The sequence below is a fragment of the Micromys minutus genome (genome assembly GCF_963924665.1).
Source record: "Micromys minutus genome assembly, chromosome: 6".
Classification (NCBI taxonomy): Eukaryota; Metazoa; Chordata; class Mammalia; order Rodentia; family Muridae; genus Micromys; species Micromys minutus.
Window position 1 is genome coordinate 26,647,908 of NC_137975.1, and position 12,422 is coordinate 26,660,329.

The 12,422-nt window shown below is 52.0% G+C and overlaps 1 protein-coding gene across 1 annotated transcript in view; it reads right to left on the bottom strand.

Moving 5' to 3' along the window:
- Window positions 1-12,422, bottom strand: part of NAV1 (neuron navigator 1) — a 247,604-nt gene that overhangs the window by 144,982 nt on the left and 90,200 nt on the right. Inside the window, exon 4 of the mRNA XM_080918567.1 lies at window positions 5,969-6,763. Within this exon, the coding sequence (XP_080774693.1) occupies window positions 5,969-6,763 (795 nt within the window). The remainder of the gene's footprint in view (window positions 1-5,968; window positions 6,764-12,422) is intronic.

The following is a 12,422-nucleotide window of genomic DNA, read 5'->3' on the forward strand; positions in this document are numbered from 1 at the left end:
CTCTGCAGGGGACAGGCAATGGGGGTGGCTGACCATACTGACAAAAGTGCTAGTTTCTTGGTGCCCACATCCCAAGTCATAGGAGTAGCAGCACCGTCAGACACACTGGGAGAGACTGCAACCCAGAAATTAGAAAGCTCTGCAGAGAAACCACCTACTCCCATGGCCCCGAAATGTATCATTGAGATATCTAAAATAGATTCCAGGATGGCCCAGGCCAAGGCATGGCTCCTGCCGAGAGTCCCCGGTTGCCTTACTGAGGTCTGGACAGAACGGAATGGAGAACTGTATATAAACACAAGATGTACAGTGGTGTTGACAGCAAGAGCAGGAAGCCTGCAGAAAATCTATGATCCCTTCCTCCCCTACCCATCATAGCACCAGGCTAGGCAGAGGAGCACAGAGGCCTAGCAGGTCCTAGACACCTCCCCCTCTTTCTTTCTTTCTTTCCTTCCTTCCTTCCTTCCTTCCTTCCTTTCTTTCTTTCTTTTTAGCTTCTCCCATACCAGAGGTATAAGATCTGGGATGGACCCAACTGTGATCCTGTCTCCGCCTCTAATGAGAAGACATCTTCCCAGTCGGCACACTGATGTTTGCTGGCCAGAAGGAAGCAGACACCTGACTTCATTGGACAAAGTGGAATGGAAAAAGGGAGGTTTGGGTGTCTGGCCTCCGCAGCTTCAGAATCAGCCTCGGGGGGGAGGTGTCCGCTTTGATGGCAGGAATTCTACTGGCTTCTGTTGGGGTCACCTCTCCATTTAGGGTCGTCAGCTGGGTCTGGTGCCCTGGCTCTTTATGTGTAAGAGAGGGAAGGCTGCAGGCTCCCAGGACATCAAACACATGTGGGTAATCCAACAGGGTGTGGGGGGGAGGTCGGCCAGAGCAAATGAGAAACAGGTGATGTCCATTTCCTTTCTGCTGGCTGGTTAGCACAGGAACACTCCCAGCAAAGGGAAAGAAAGGCTTTGCTGGGAACAGTTTCTCTGGGACAAGAAAAAACAAAAGCAAACAAACAGAACAAACCTATGACCAGGTGCTCTAAGTCCTAGGAATCCTCAGTCATTTTAAGATGTAAACAGTGCGGGGAAGCAGGAAAGTGATCTGGGTGAGAGATGGGCACTATCAGGCCTGGGAACCAGGTGCATATAGGTCAGAGTCCTTCTCCACAAAGTTATATTTTTTTAAAAAAACATAATAAGGGGGAAAAGGCACAAGACAGGACAGGGCAAAGGAAGGGAAGATGAGGCAAAGCTCAGACAGGCATTGAGCTCCTGTGAAACGTGGGCTCCCTTCATCTGCAAGGACCCAAAGAGCAAATGTGCATCACGAAGGAAATTCTCAGAAGACAGAATCTGGAGATGGGGGTGGGGACTTCCAACAGTGAAAGCTTTCCAGGAAAATAAGGTAGTGAGCCCTCTATTACCAGGAGCATGCAAACACAACACCCACTGCCTGGGCTGCCACAGAGGGACTGATTTCAGTGTTTAGTGGGTGGTTCATCTAGACAATTCCCACTGTTTGGTTCTAAGAAATCCCAGGGAAGGCTGAGCAGGATGCAGAGAGGAGGGCATCTCGCCCTTGCCTGACCAGGGAGACGCTGCAGTGTGGCGCAAGGGCAGCGGAGCAGCAGCAGCTGTGTGCCCAGCTGTGCATTCTGGAGACTCAGCTCCAGGAAGCTCCCAGCGTCACTGAGCCCCGGGGCCAGAGGCTGGACAACTGGGAATGAATGTATTGAAAAGGGGCAAGACTGAGAGTAGCAGGGGAGGAGAAACTGGGTTGGGCAGCTTGAGATGGGGGGCATGGAGGGGCTGATTACAGCCCCAGAAGCAGACTGGGCACAGGACAGAGAGAAATAAAACAAGAAGAAAGCATTAGAAAGCACCTGCCAGGGTCCCAGATGGCTTAGTCCTATTTAAGGTCTCTGGGCTTGGAGTCAGTCAAGAACTCCCTGTCCACCCTTTGGTGGAGACCCAAGCCTAACCTTAGATGAAGCCATTCTATTCTGACAGCGGCAGAGAAAGAAATGGTCTGCTCCTCCATGAAAGGCAGGAAGCCCTGAGCCCTAAGGTCCTCTGTCGCCTCCTATTCCACATGAGCACATGCACCGGGTGACCCAGCTGCCACAAACCATCAACCTGTGATTCCAAATCTCCCCTCTCGCCGACTGCCACTATTCGTGCCCATACTCTTTCGGGGTCTCTTAGAACTCCTGGAATCACCAACCATGCCTGTGGGTGGAGCTGCTAGGACTAGGTGAACTTGCTTGTGTGTGTGTGTGTGTGTGTGTGTGTGTGTGTGTGTGTCTGTGTGTGTGTCTGTGTGTGTGTGTGTGTGTGTTCGCGCGCTCTCGTGCAATATAATATATATATAATCACCTGCCAGCTCAGGGCAAGTCATCTAGAGTCATGTGCCCACTCTTCACCAAGGCTCAGGAGGAAGGGTGAGTGAGGAGTGCTTGGGAAAAGAGGTCATCCACAGCACTCAAAGACAAGTCCAGAATACATTCTCCAAAGCAACCCTTTCCCAGCCCTCCTCCCCAACGCCCCAGTGCCTTAGAAATGGACAGCTTCCTGCCTTTCCTCCTTAATTGTATTTGGTCAGTGCTTCAGAGGGTAGAGAACTGTTGCCATGGAAACCCATCCATGGATGCCAGACACCTTTTGTGAAGAAATGGAACTATGGACGCCAAGACCTGGGTTCTTTCTCACCCTGACCTCGGACCATCATTGTCACTGTCTTCTTCTGTCTGGTCTTTCCTGGAAGGATGAACATTTGGGGAGTCCACAAACTGACTGATTTAGTCCTCAGCTGAAGAGCTGACGAGCAGAAGGGAGACTTGGGGTATAACTGTAATTTTAACTTCTCTGTGTTAATGCAAGTGCTCTTTGACCCACCCAGGATGTTTACAAGGTCTAATCCCTGCCTCCACCCTTACAGAAGGAGCCATGGGAGGGGTCTCTTCCACTCATATATGGGGGAAACTGAGCCCTAGAGGAGGAAACAGAACTTAGGACTTCTGGACAAAGGTTTGGGGAATGTCGCTTTCTGCTTTGCCCCAGAGCTGGCCTAGTGCCTTTCTTCCAGAACCCAAACTATCTCATATGGACTATCGAGGGGCTGGAATTGGCCTATTTTCCCTGGGACTGGCCCTCAGTCTTCTATGCTTCCAGCTCTCTCCGAGGGGACCATACTTGGCAGCTTCAGGTTAGGGAAGGGACAGAGAGCCTGCTTAGATCATCTGGGCCCCAGCTGAGACTAGAAAGAGGTGAGCAGGTTTCAGGTCTTCCCCTTTATTCCAGAAAGGCTCCTATCTGAGGCTGTCCCAACTCCCTGCCCTTTGCTTGCCAAGTTGGGTTTGAGATGGTACCAGGGAATGTGCATAAGCTGATGCTGGGCCTCATGGGCAAAAACTCCATGACCTTAGCCATGGGGAGGTATCATAAGAGCCCTGTCCACAGATGCTGCCCTGCTACACACCAAGGGCCTGCCCTGACCCTGGGCATACTTGTACAGGCTCTGGAATGCCAAACGGCTCCACCTTCTCCCTTCCTCCTCCTAGTCAGTGTCTCTCTTCCTCATCTTCACACAGGAAAAAGTGGCCTAGTCATCAACTGCCTCCTATTGTCTGACTCCAGACAGTGTCTTCCAGGGCCTGATGCCACCATATCTTGGTATTCTCATCTAGAGGTAACATGACAGCCTCTGCAGACTCCCCACCTCTCCCTCACCTGAGAGCAAAGCTTCATAGCTCTCTATGAGGCAATTAGAATGGCTCTGCTGGGCAGGACCAGTACCTTCCTCAGACCCCTCCACACCTGTGGGCTCTTCCTCCTCCTAGGTCTCCCACAAAAGAGCTGTAGTTGAGGAATGACGAAGAAATGGATTCTTCTGCTTAGGCGGCAAGCTCTTGCCTTTGGTCCAGCGTCTGGTCAGAAGGGGAGGGGTTCCCTGGTTGCCCTGTAATTGTTAAGTGCTCTTCTGGAGGGTGTGCTCGGGGAAAGGACAGGTAGGCAGGAACAAGAGACCACAGCTTAACTTCTCTTCCTCTCCTGCCCCTAAGGCGGCTCTAGGACTACCTTTCAGAGTTTCTGTGGTGACCCTTCTTGAGAAGCAGCTAAGAGGCCTTTGATGGGCAGTGTGGGAAATGCCACTAACCCATCCCAAACAGAGGATGCCCTGACCTTGAAAATGGGGCTGTGCCCTCTACTCCAATACTCATCTTCCCCTTCCCAAAGCATATAAAGGCCCTTTCTCCCAGCCCTTTTAGACTATGTTCATTCTTCCAAGATAGCCCCATGTCTCAAGGCCCAATTCCATGGCCACCTCCTTCGGCAAGGCCTAAGACAGGCCTCCCTTCTCAGTCCTTCTCTAGACTCCAGTCCAGTTTTCATCCCCCACATGACCCTCCTGGTGCCTAGTGTTTTTTTTTTTTCCTTATTGTCCGTCTAAGCCCACTGAATGGTAAGCTCCTTGAGGGCAGGATCTCTGATAGGCTCAACAGGCAATAGGCTGGCACTTCTGCCTGTCACCTCCACACACTCCACTCTATCCCTCTTTTCACTGTCACATCGAATTTTGGGGGCAGCCTAAAGGCACAAGGCTGTTTTCCTCCCTTTCCCCTTGCCTCTGCAAGAGCCATCTGTGTCAGAGGTGGAATCCTTGCTCACCAGACCCTCACCACCCAACAGGCCGGGATTGGGGGTGAGGATGGGATATCTCAGGAAGACTGCAGCCGGCTGAACAGGTTTCCTTCAGCATTCTCTAGGGGCCTTGGGCCAGCACTACCTTCTCCCCCAATCAATATGGTCACTTGGACCTCCACCCTTCTCTTGGCCCCGCCCTTTCACACGCTTATGACACGCCCCTTCCCAGCCCCCAGCAGAGCTGGTACCAGCCTACAAGGTACCCAGAAAGATGGGGTCCCTGGGCTCTGGTGCCTGAGGAACCACATCCACTGCAACAAGTCTGTGCACTTAAGCAGCCGATCTCCCCACAGCTCCTGTACTACCAGTGCGAGCTTCCAAGGCACAGCAGCCTTGCTTGTTAGGCACATCGTCCGTGTCCCCTCCTGAGGACAGGGTCTATACAGAAAGAAAACACGGTTCCTGGGCTGGCTCTGAATTTTTTTCCTCGGACTGTTCAGGCTTTGAGAACAATGGAGCAGCTCTCCAGCTTCCTCCACCGTGGAGGAAGCTTTGTTCCTCCCTTCCCGCCAGCTTGGCTTTCATTAGCTAAAGGGTAAAGGCTTCTCGGGAGTCTCCTTGCAAAAGCCCAGACCTTTCCCTAAAACATTTAGGGGGATGGGGTGACTGCTTGAGGCTAGGGGAAAGGACTCGTATCCAGATGCGCACAGCTGGCTGCCCGCCCGCCTCCCTGGCCCCAGACGCTTCTTGTTGCCAGGTCCCCCACACCCGGGGAAATCCGATTCAAGCTCCCACCCGGGATTCATAGAGGAAGTGGAGCCTCAGCTCTGCTCCAAGGACCAACTAGCCCTCACATCTGCTTTCCCCACATCTTTGCTCTAGATCTGGGCTCTTACAAATGCTTCCCTAGCAATGCAGGCTGCTGTGTTATCTATGCAGGGCAGACCACTCCTCAGCTGGCGTTTCTACCAACCTCACCGTGGTTTGCCATATTAGGACTATGGACTTCATAATTCAATGAAGATAATGATTTCTGAGCACCCAAACCCCCCATCCCCATTGTCCACTCTCAGTCCCAAGAGGCCACAGCAGAGACCAGGCTCCCATCCAAGACATCTTTAAGACACACATTAGCCAGACACAGCTGGAGGTAGCCCAGCTCTGCACATCTGGGCAGTAATGCCCCCCCTCATAACCTGCCCCTTACAATCTGAGATAGGTACCGAGGGGAGAAAGGGTTTGGAAACCTTTGCTTTCCCCACTTCTCCCTGCAGCTGGCCAGGAGAAAAACCAGGGGCGGGGTGGGGCGGGGCGGCAAGACTTACCTAGCATCTGGCTGAAGAGTAGCTGCTCCAGGTCGCCCAGCACGGTAACCACAAGCTCGGGGTCCACCTTGAGGAAGGCCCGCTCCTCCTGGCCCTTGGCAGAGGGCACAGTCCCTGAGCCCTTTTGCGCCTTAGCCTTGCTGGAAAGTAGCTCGTCATCCGATTTGCCATCATCGTTCACCGCTGCCTCAGGCGCCTTGCTGAGAGGCTTGACCTCGGCATAGGGTCCCCGAGGAATCCGGCTAGGTTTGCCTAGGCTGGGCGCTAGCGGAGCCAGTGGGGTCTTGGCGCCGCCCGCAGGGCCACCTTTGGGCTGGAAGAGCGAATGCTCAGACTTGGATAGCGTCTTGGACATCAGAGGAGTCTCGCGGCCCTTGGGCCCCAATTTGCCCAAACCCTTGGGTGCCTTGGCCATATCATCGCTCCACTCGGGCTCATACAGCTGCAGCTTTTTCTCGGAATCCGTGAGAAACGAGAGGTTAGTGAGCGACTTCTGTTTGCGCAGGTTGGAGGTAGGCAGCCCGCCGGGAACACGACTGTCCACGCTGCCCGACTTGAAGACCTTCAGCTCCGCTGCACTGGCCTTGGCCATACTGCCACTGCCGCCTGCCGCCTTGGCGCGCTTGGGCAGCATGCCTCTCCCGTCCGCGGCGGCTGCCTTTCTGCTGGCTCCCCGAGACTCGTCCGCGCCCTCGTCGCCGCCGCTGCCGCTGCTCAGCTCCACCTCGGGCTGCACGCTCTTGACGCTGCTGCCCAGCATTCTGCCTGCGAGGAGCGCATGGACGATCCGCGCGTCTGCAGGCACGGGGCGGGGGAGGGGGCGGGAGCGCCAGGAGAGGAGGGGGCGGATGGGGGGGGAGGACGGAAGAAACCGGGGAGGAAGGGGAGGGAGCAAGGGGGCGAGTGGAGGGCGAAGGGGAAAGAAATGCGGAGAAGGAAGCCGGGGAAGAGGAAAAGGCAAGGAAATAGCGGGTTGATGGGGCGGGGTCGAAGGAAAAGGGGCGGGGAGAATATAAATTAAAAAATTTAAATCACTCAAAGGAACGATAGAAGACCAGCGGCTCCATCGAAGCCGGGTTGTGCTGCGATGCTGGGATCTCGTCTCTGTCCCCCGGCTGGCCGATCTGTGCTGCGGGCTGCACACTCCCGGGCAGCGCCCTCTCTACACTCCTCCCTCCAGCTTGTGGAGAGGCTGCGGGCTGCAGCTCCCAGCGAAAGAGGGGAGGGGGAAGGCGGGGAGCAAACAGGAGGAGGGGTGGAGTGTGCGCAAGGGGAGGGAGGTAGGGGAGAGAGTGTGTCTATTTCTGGCGCGGAGGGGGAGGTGTCTGTGAGCTGAGCCCTGGGGGCACAGAGAGGATCCCACCAGTTTTTCTCCTTGCTTTCTATAGACAGATGGGCTAGAAGGTTCCCTGCTGCATCTGGGAAAAAGCAGGAGTGGATGAGGGGAGACTTAGGGGTACAGGTAAAGGTACTGGGAAAGGGTGTCTTAGACCTAGGAGAAAGAGTGGCCCTGTTGTAGGTCTTGGGTAGAAACTGGCAGAGCCTGAGGGAAGCTGCCACAAACCGTTACCTTGGTTTCCCTCAGAAATCCTCTTGTTACCTCTAGTCTCTAAGGTATAGTTTGCTCTCCTAAGCTTAGAAGGTCAGGGACACAGTACCAGGACAGGGTGCTTTAGACAGGGCCTAGGATTGATGGGGACGGGGAACTGAGGAGTTGAAGAGGCTAACCCTTAGGAGCAGGAGTCTGAGTCTCCATTCCACTTGATCATATGACCTTGTCAAAGTCATTGAGCCTCTGTTGCTCTTACGATGGTTATAATCCTAGCCTCCTAGGTAAAAGTGCTTTGGGACACTAAGGACTCAGAGGAGAGTTAGTATAAGTCCCTTGGCAGGGCTGCAGAACCAATTTAAAAGATCCTGGATATGTCTGTTTCATCAGCATATGAGCTCTCCAAGTGCCACACTAGCCCAGAGTGGGCATTAATGACTCAGGCTCTGATGCCTGAGTGCTAGACACTAGGTGCTGACCAGAGCCCAGGATACTGTAACTTCCATGACCCCAGGGCTGGATTGAGATTCTATAAACCTTCCTAGGACAGGGACTGGAGCAGAGAGGCTGTGTCTAGCACAGCGCTGAGAAGGGGATTGTTGGGCAGAGGGGTGCCTAGCGAGAGAACAGTGGACTTTTAGCTGACCTTGGGGACCCAGAGAAAGATGGAGAGAGTTTACCCTTAAGGAACTTAATGCCTGGCGGGGATACAAGGCAGACAACCCAAGACTTGGGAAAATAACTGTGTCCCTGTAAAAATGCAGCGTCACACACTTAGGAAGACGGGCATGGATAGGTTGTGTTTTAGTTACACCAGCGGGGAGAGGCGCCACCTCAGTGTGCAGGAAGCAGTCTGACTGTTGAGATTCAACTGGTAGACTGTGCTCAGAGGCCCTAAGTCCAGATCTTGGGAAACTCAGAGGTGGGAAACCAAGCCTATGGAATCCATGTAGGATACAAGAAATCTGAAGCTGGTCAGAAGAATGTTGAGGACTATCCAGGTAGAACAGGAGCAGGCATAGACACTGTCATAGGACGCACAGACATTCATGGTTGTGCCTAAACATATGCTCCTAGTTCAAGTAAGAGCTAGAGAGTCTCTGGTCCCACAGACGACATGTAATAGTGTCACAAACCACTGGACCTTGGGGTCCTCCTGCTTCAGCCCCCAAAATGCTAAGATTATGGGAAAACCATCATTTGCAAAGTTCCCCTTCTGCTCCACCTGCCACTCTGTAATGTATATAACACTGCCCTGACTCAGTCACACAGGGATGTTGCTTTCTCTAAAAATTGCAATTTGGAAATCCAAGAAGGCCCGTGGGATGCTTCACCAAGTTTTTGGTTGTTACTGATAGCTTGCCCCCAGCGTATAAATTCTGCTCTGGTTACCATCCTCTCATGTCTACTGCTGCAGCCAATGCTCCTGGCTTAACCTGACCCCCTCTCTGGTGTGCATATCTGTGAGGTCCTATTCCATGGGTTGTTCTGTCCACCTGCATTTCCTTTGCTCCGGATGCCCACTGCCCTCGGGGCCTGACCTTCCTTCCGCCATGATTGTCTCACTCCCTCACTGGATCCCATGTGTCAGCTTAGTTCTTCCTCTTCTCTGTATCCTCTTTGTTTCTCTTGCCCGTCTCTCACAGGATATCATATTCCCCAAATCTCAAGTCCCCTTTTCTTCCTCCAGTAAACAGCTCCTGAAAGTCGGCTTCTCTTCAGAAGAAGACAGACCAGATGAAGGAAAGATCACTCCTCAGCCTCTTGGCTGAAATCGGAAAAGAGGCACCCCACCCCTTTCTACTTTCTAGGCCTGGGGTCCCCCTCCCTCCCACACAGCATGTCACCTGTCAGTTGCTAAGATGTAACATACCATCTATGCACAATGTCACAGACTGACTCACTGCCAGGCTTTTTGAGAACAGGCTTCCTCCTGTCTTTAAAGGGTCTTGTCATGACCCTTTACACACCATCCTGGAATACTCCAAGGCTCCCTAGCACACCTCTCTCTCACTCTTTCTTATTCTTTCACATTCCCAGTGTTTCCCAACCATCCTCTTCTGTAGGGAGGATGCTCTGCTGCCGTGGCAACAGCCATTCTGGCATCTGTCGATAAAGCTGAGAGGTACACAGCATTTTCTCCAGTGAGTCCTAAAAAGAGAGGGTTCTGCCATGTCCTGCTGTGTCCCCAAGATCAGCCCCAAGCCCCTCAGACTTAGCCATTTCTCCCTTTACCACCCTTGAAAATGCCTGGTCTCAAATAGCTCATGCATAGAGGTCAATGATCCTCAAGGGACTACAAGATGGGGGTGGGGCTGGGCTGGGCAGACAGTGGGTGCTGATGATGTTAGTCGACCTTCGGGCTGGCTCCTGCCAGTTCCTACTGGGAAAATGGGGAAAGAGGCTGGTTTAGAATCATTTATCTCTTCAGTCCCTAGCTCTCCTATAACAAGCTTGATGCCCTGTTTCTGCCCATTTCTGTGGTGGAATTGGGATGTGCAATTCAACCATGTCTGTTGACTGATAGCTTAAAGCAATGTAAGGAATGAAGATGTAGGCACAGGGCCAGGGAAAGGCATGCTGTGGAGACAGTCTCACACCCCTGTTGACTAGAAATGATGTACCGCTGCCTGCCCACCCGTCGGGGTGGTGGGTGGTCTGGGGCTCTGCTTTGTTAGGATAGTGTTAGCAGAACTGGAGGGAAGGCAGTGGAAAGGAGAAGACGGTAGAAATGAGAGCTGGGCTGTTTGTTCTTGACCCGATGACCTTGGAAGGTGACCTTGTGAGGAAGGAATGTGAAGGAGAGGGTAGTGGGGTGGGGGTGGAGGGATTCACACCCTGCTCCCTAAAGAGATCAAGACAGAGTTTGGGGACAGGCAGAGTTGGTTTCTGAGACCAGAGTCAGGATCTGGAAAACGAGGACTAGAAACCCAACCAGGTGTGTGTGCAAGCCTACCATGTCTATCCTGGGCTAGGGCCTGGTCCCATTAACCCCAAAGAGTGACAAGCTTTCTCTTTAAGGCTTTCTGTGCTCATCCCCCTATAATAACCTTCTTTGTAACTTTCCAAGAAGATTCTGTTATACCCCTGTCTCTGTAGAATGCTGCTCCCTACTTCCTCCTACCAGGTCATTTCCCAAAGTCACTCCACCCCTCAGTAGGGACTTCAGAATGTGAGCAAGGCCAGGCCAGAGGCTGTGGAAATAGCTGCTGTTTGAGCAGAGTCTCTAGGAAGACAGCTCCAGGTTACTCATGTCGGTTCAGGTCAGCTGGGATTGATGTGAGGATTTAACAAAACATAAAACAAAAACCCCTTTCCTCAGTGGGAAAAAAAGACAACCAATTAGCCAGAGATGCCAGCTACTTAAAAGTTCGAAGGAGGGGGCCAACGAGATAGCTCAGTGGGTAAGCACACTTGCCACTAAGCTTGACAACTTCAGTTTCATTCCCAGAACCCACAGCGTGGAACTGACTCCTGATAGTTGTCCTCTAGGTTCACACACACACACACACACACACACACACACCCCACACACACATACTTTAAATGTAAAAAAATTGATGAGAAGAAGAGCTGAGATGGAAATAAGAAGTTCATGGTATATTTCTGAAAGACAACAAGGAAGGTAAGATGTTAGAGAGAAAGAAGAGAGGAAGTTGCAGGAAGTGGGGGGGAGAGCTATGAAAGGGGGGCAGGACACAGAGGGCTTTTAGGTCTTTATATACAGATGTCATTTGGAATAACACTGGCAGGTCAGGGAGAGAGATACCTGGCTTCCTTTTGAGTCTTATATGGAGAAGCTGTATGGGTTCTTGGCTGCCCTCTGAGAGATGCTGGTAGAGAGACCGGCAGATAGATGGTCACAAGCAGTGATCAACAATGGCGTACAAACAGTAGTGCCATTAGAACCTGCTCATGGGCTAAACGTGTGTGCAGGAAAGAGGGTGATCAAGAATATTACCCCAAAGGTTTCTGGCCTACACAACTCTTGCATGGGTGGGGTTTTGTTTGTTTGTTTGTTTGTTTTTTCCCCCTTGAGACAAGATCTCACCAAGTTATCCTTGAACTTAATATCCTCCTGCCTTAGTCTTTTCTGAATGCTGAAATTTTGTGAGTGCTACCAAATGCAGCTTTCCTCAACCCTTTGTGAAGGCCAATGCCTCTCCTTCAAGGATGGCACACCTGTGCACACACACATACATACACACATACATACACATACATAAACACACATACATTCTCACACACATACACACTACACACACATACACACACACACACACACACACACACACACATACACACACAGCCTGCCCCATTGTTAACTGCAGCCACTTTGATGATTCCCCTGACATCTGTAGCCATCACTTATCATCTGTTTATGTTTCTCAAGAATCCAGTTTTGGTTGAACTAATCTTCAAAGGCTGTCAGAGTCCCGTGCACATAGTAGGCTCTCAGGAATATTTGCTGAATGACGACTAATTCAATGAATGAATGCATGACTCGCAACAGATGTGTGGGGCCTGTAAACAGGGCTGACCTCTCAGTACCCTGTGGTGAGAGACAGCACAGCTGGAACATGGAATGGGAGCCAGGTCTCTGGGATGCAGTCCCGGCTACATCTTTTCTCACTTCTCAGCAGCCCAGGGACAGGGGGAGGCCACTGAGTCTGTCCTTGTCCCCTTCAAAAGAAACTTCATATCTTTGGGAAATGACCTTGAGAAATCTAGCTATGAGACTCCTTCATGCCCCCAAATTTTTGCTCTATTCAGAGGTATGGGGGAGTTTTGCTATATATCTGAGAGAAAGGAGTAGTAGGCAAGGCCACAGTATCCTCACAGCCCAGACTGTCTGGTACATGTATAAGTACTAAATTAGGACTAGGGTCCACCATCTACTCCTGT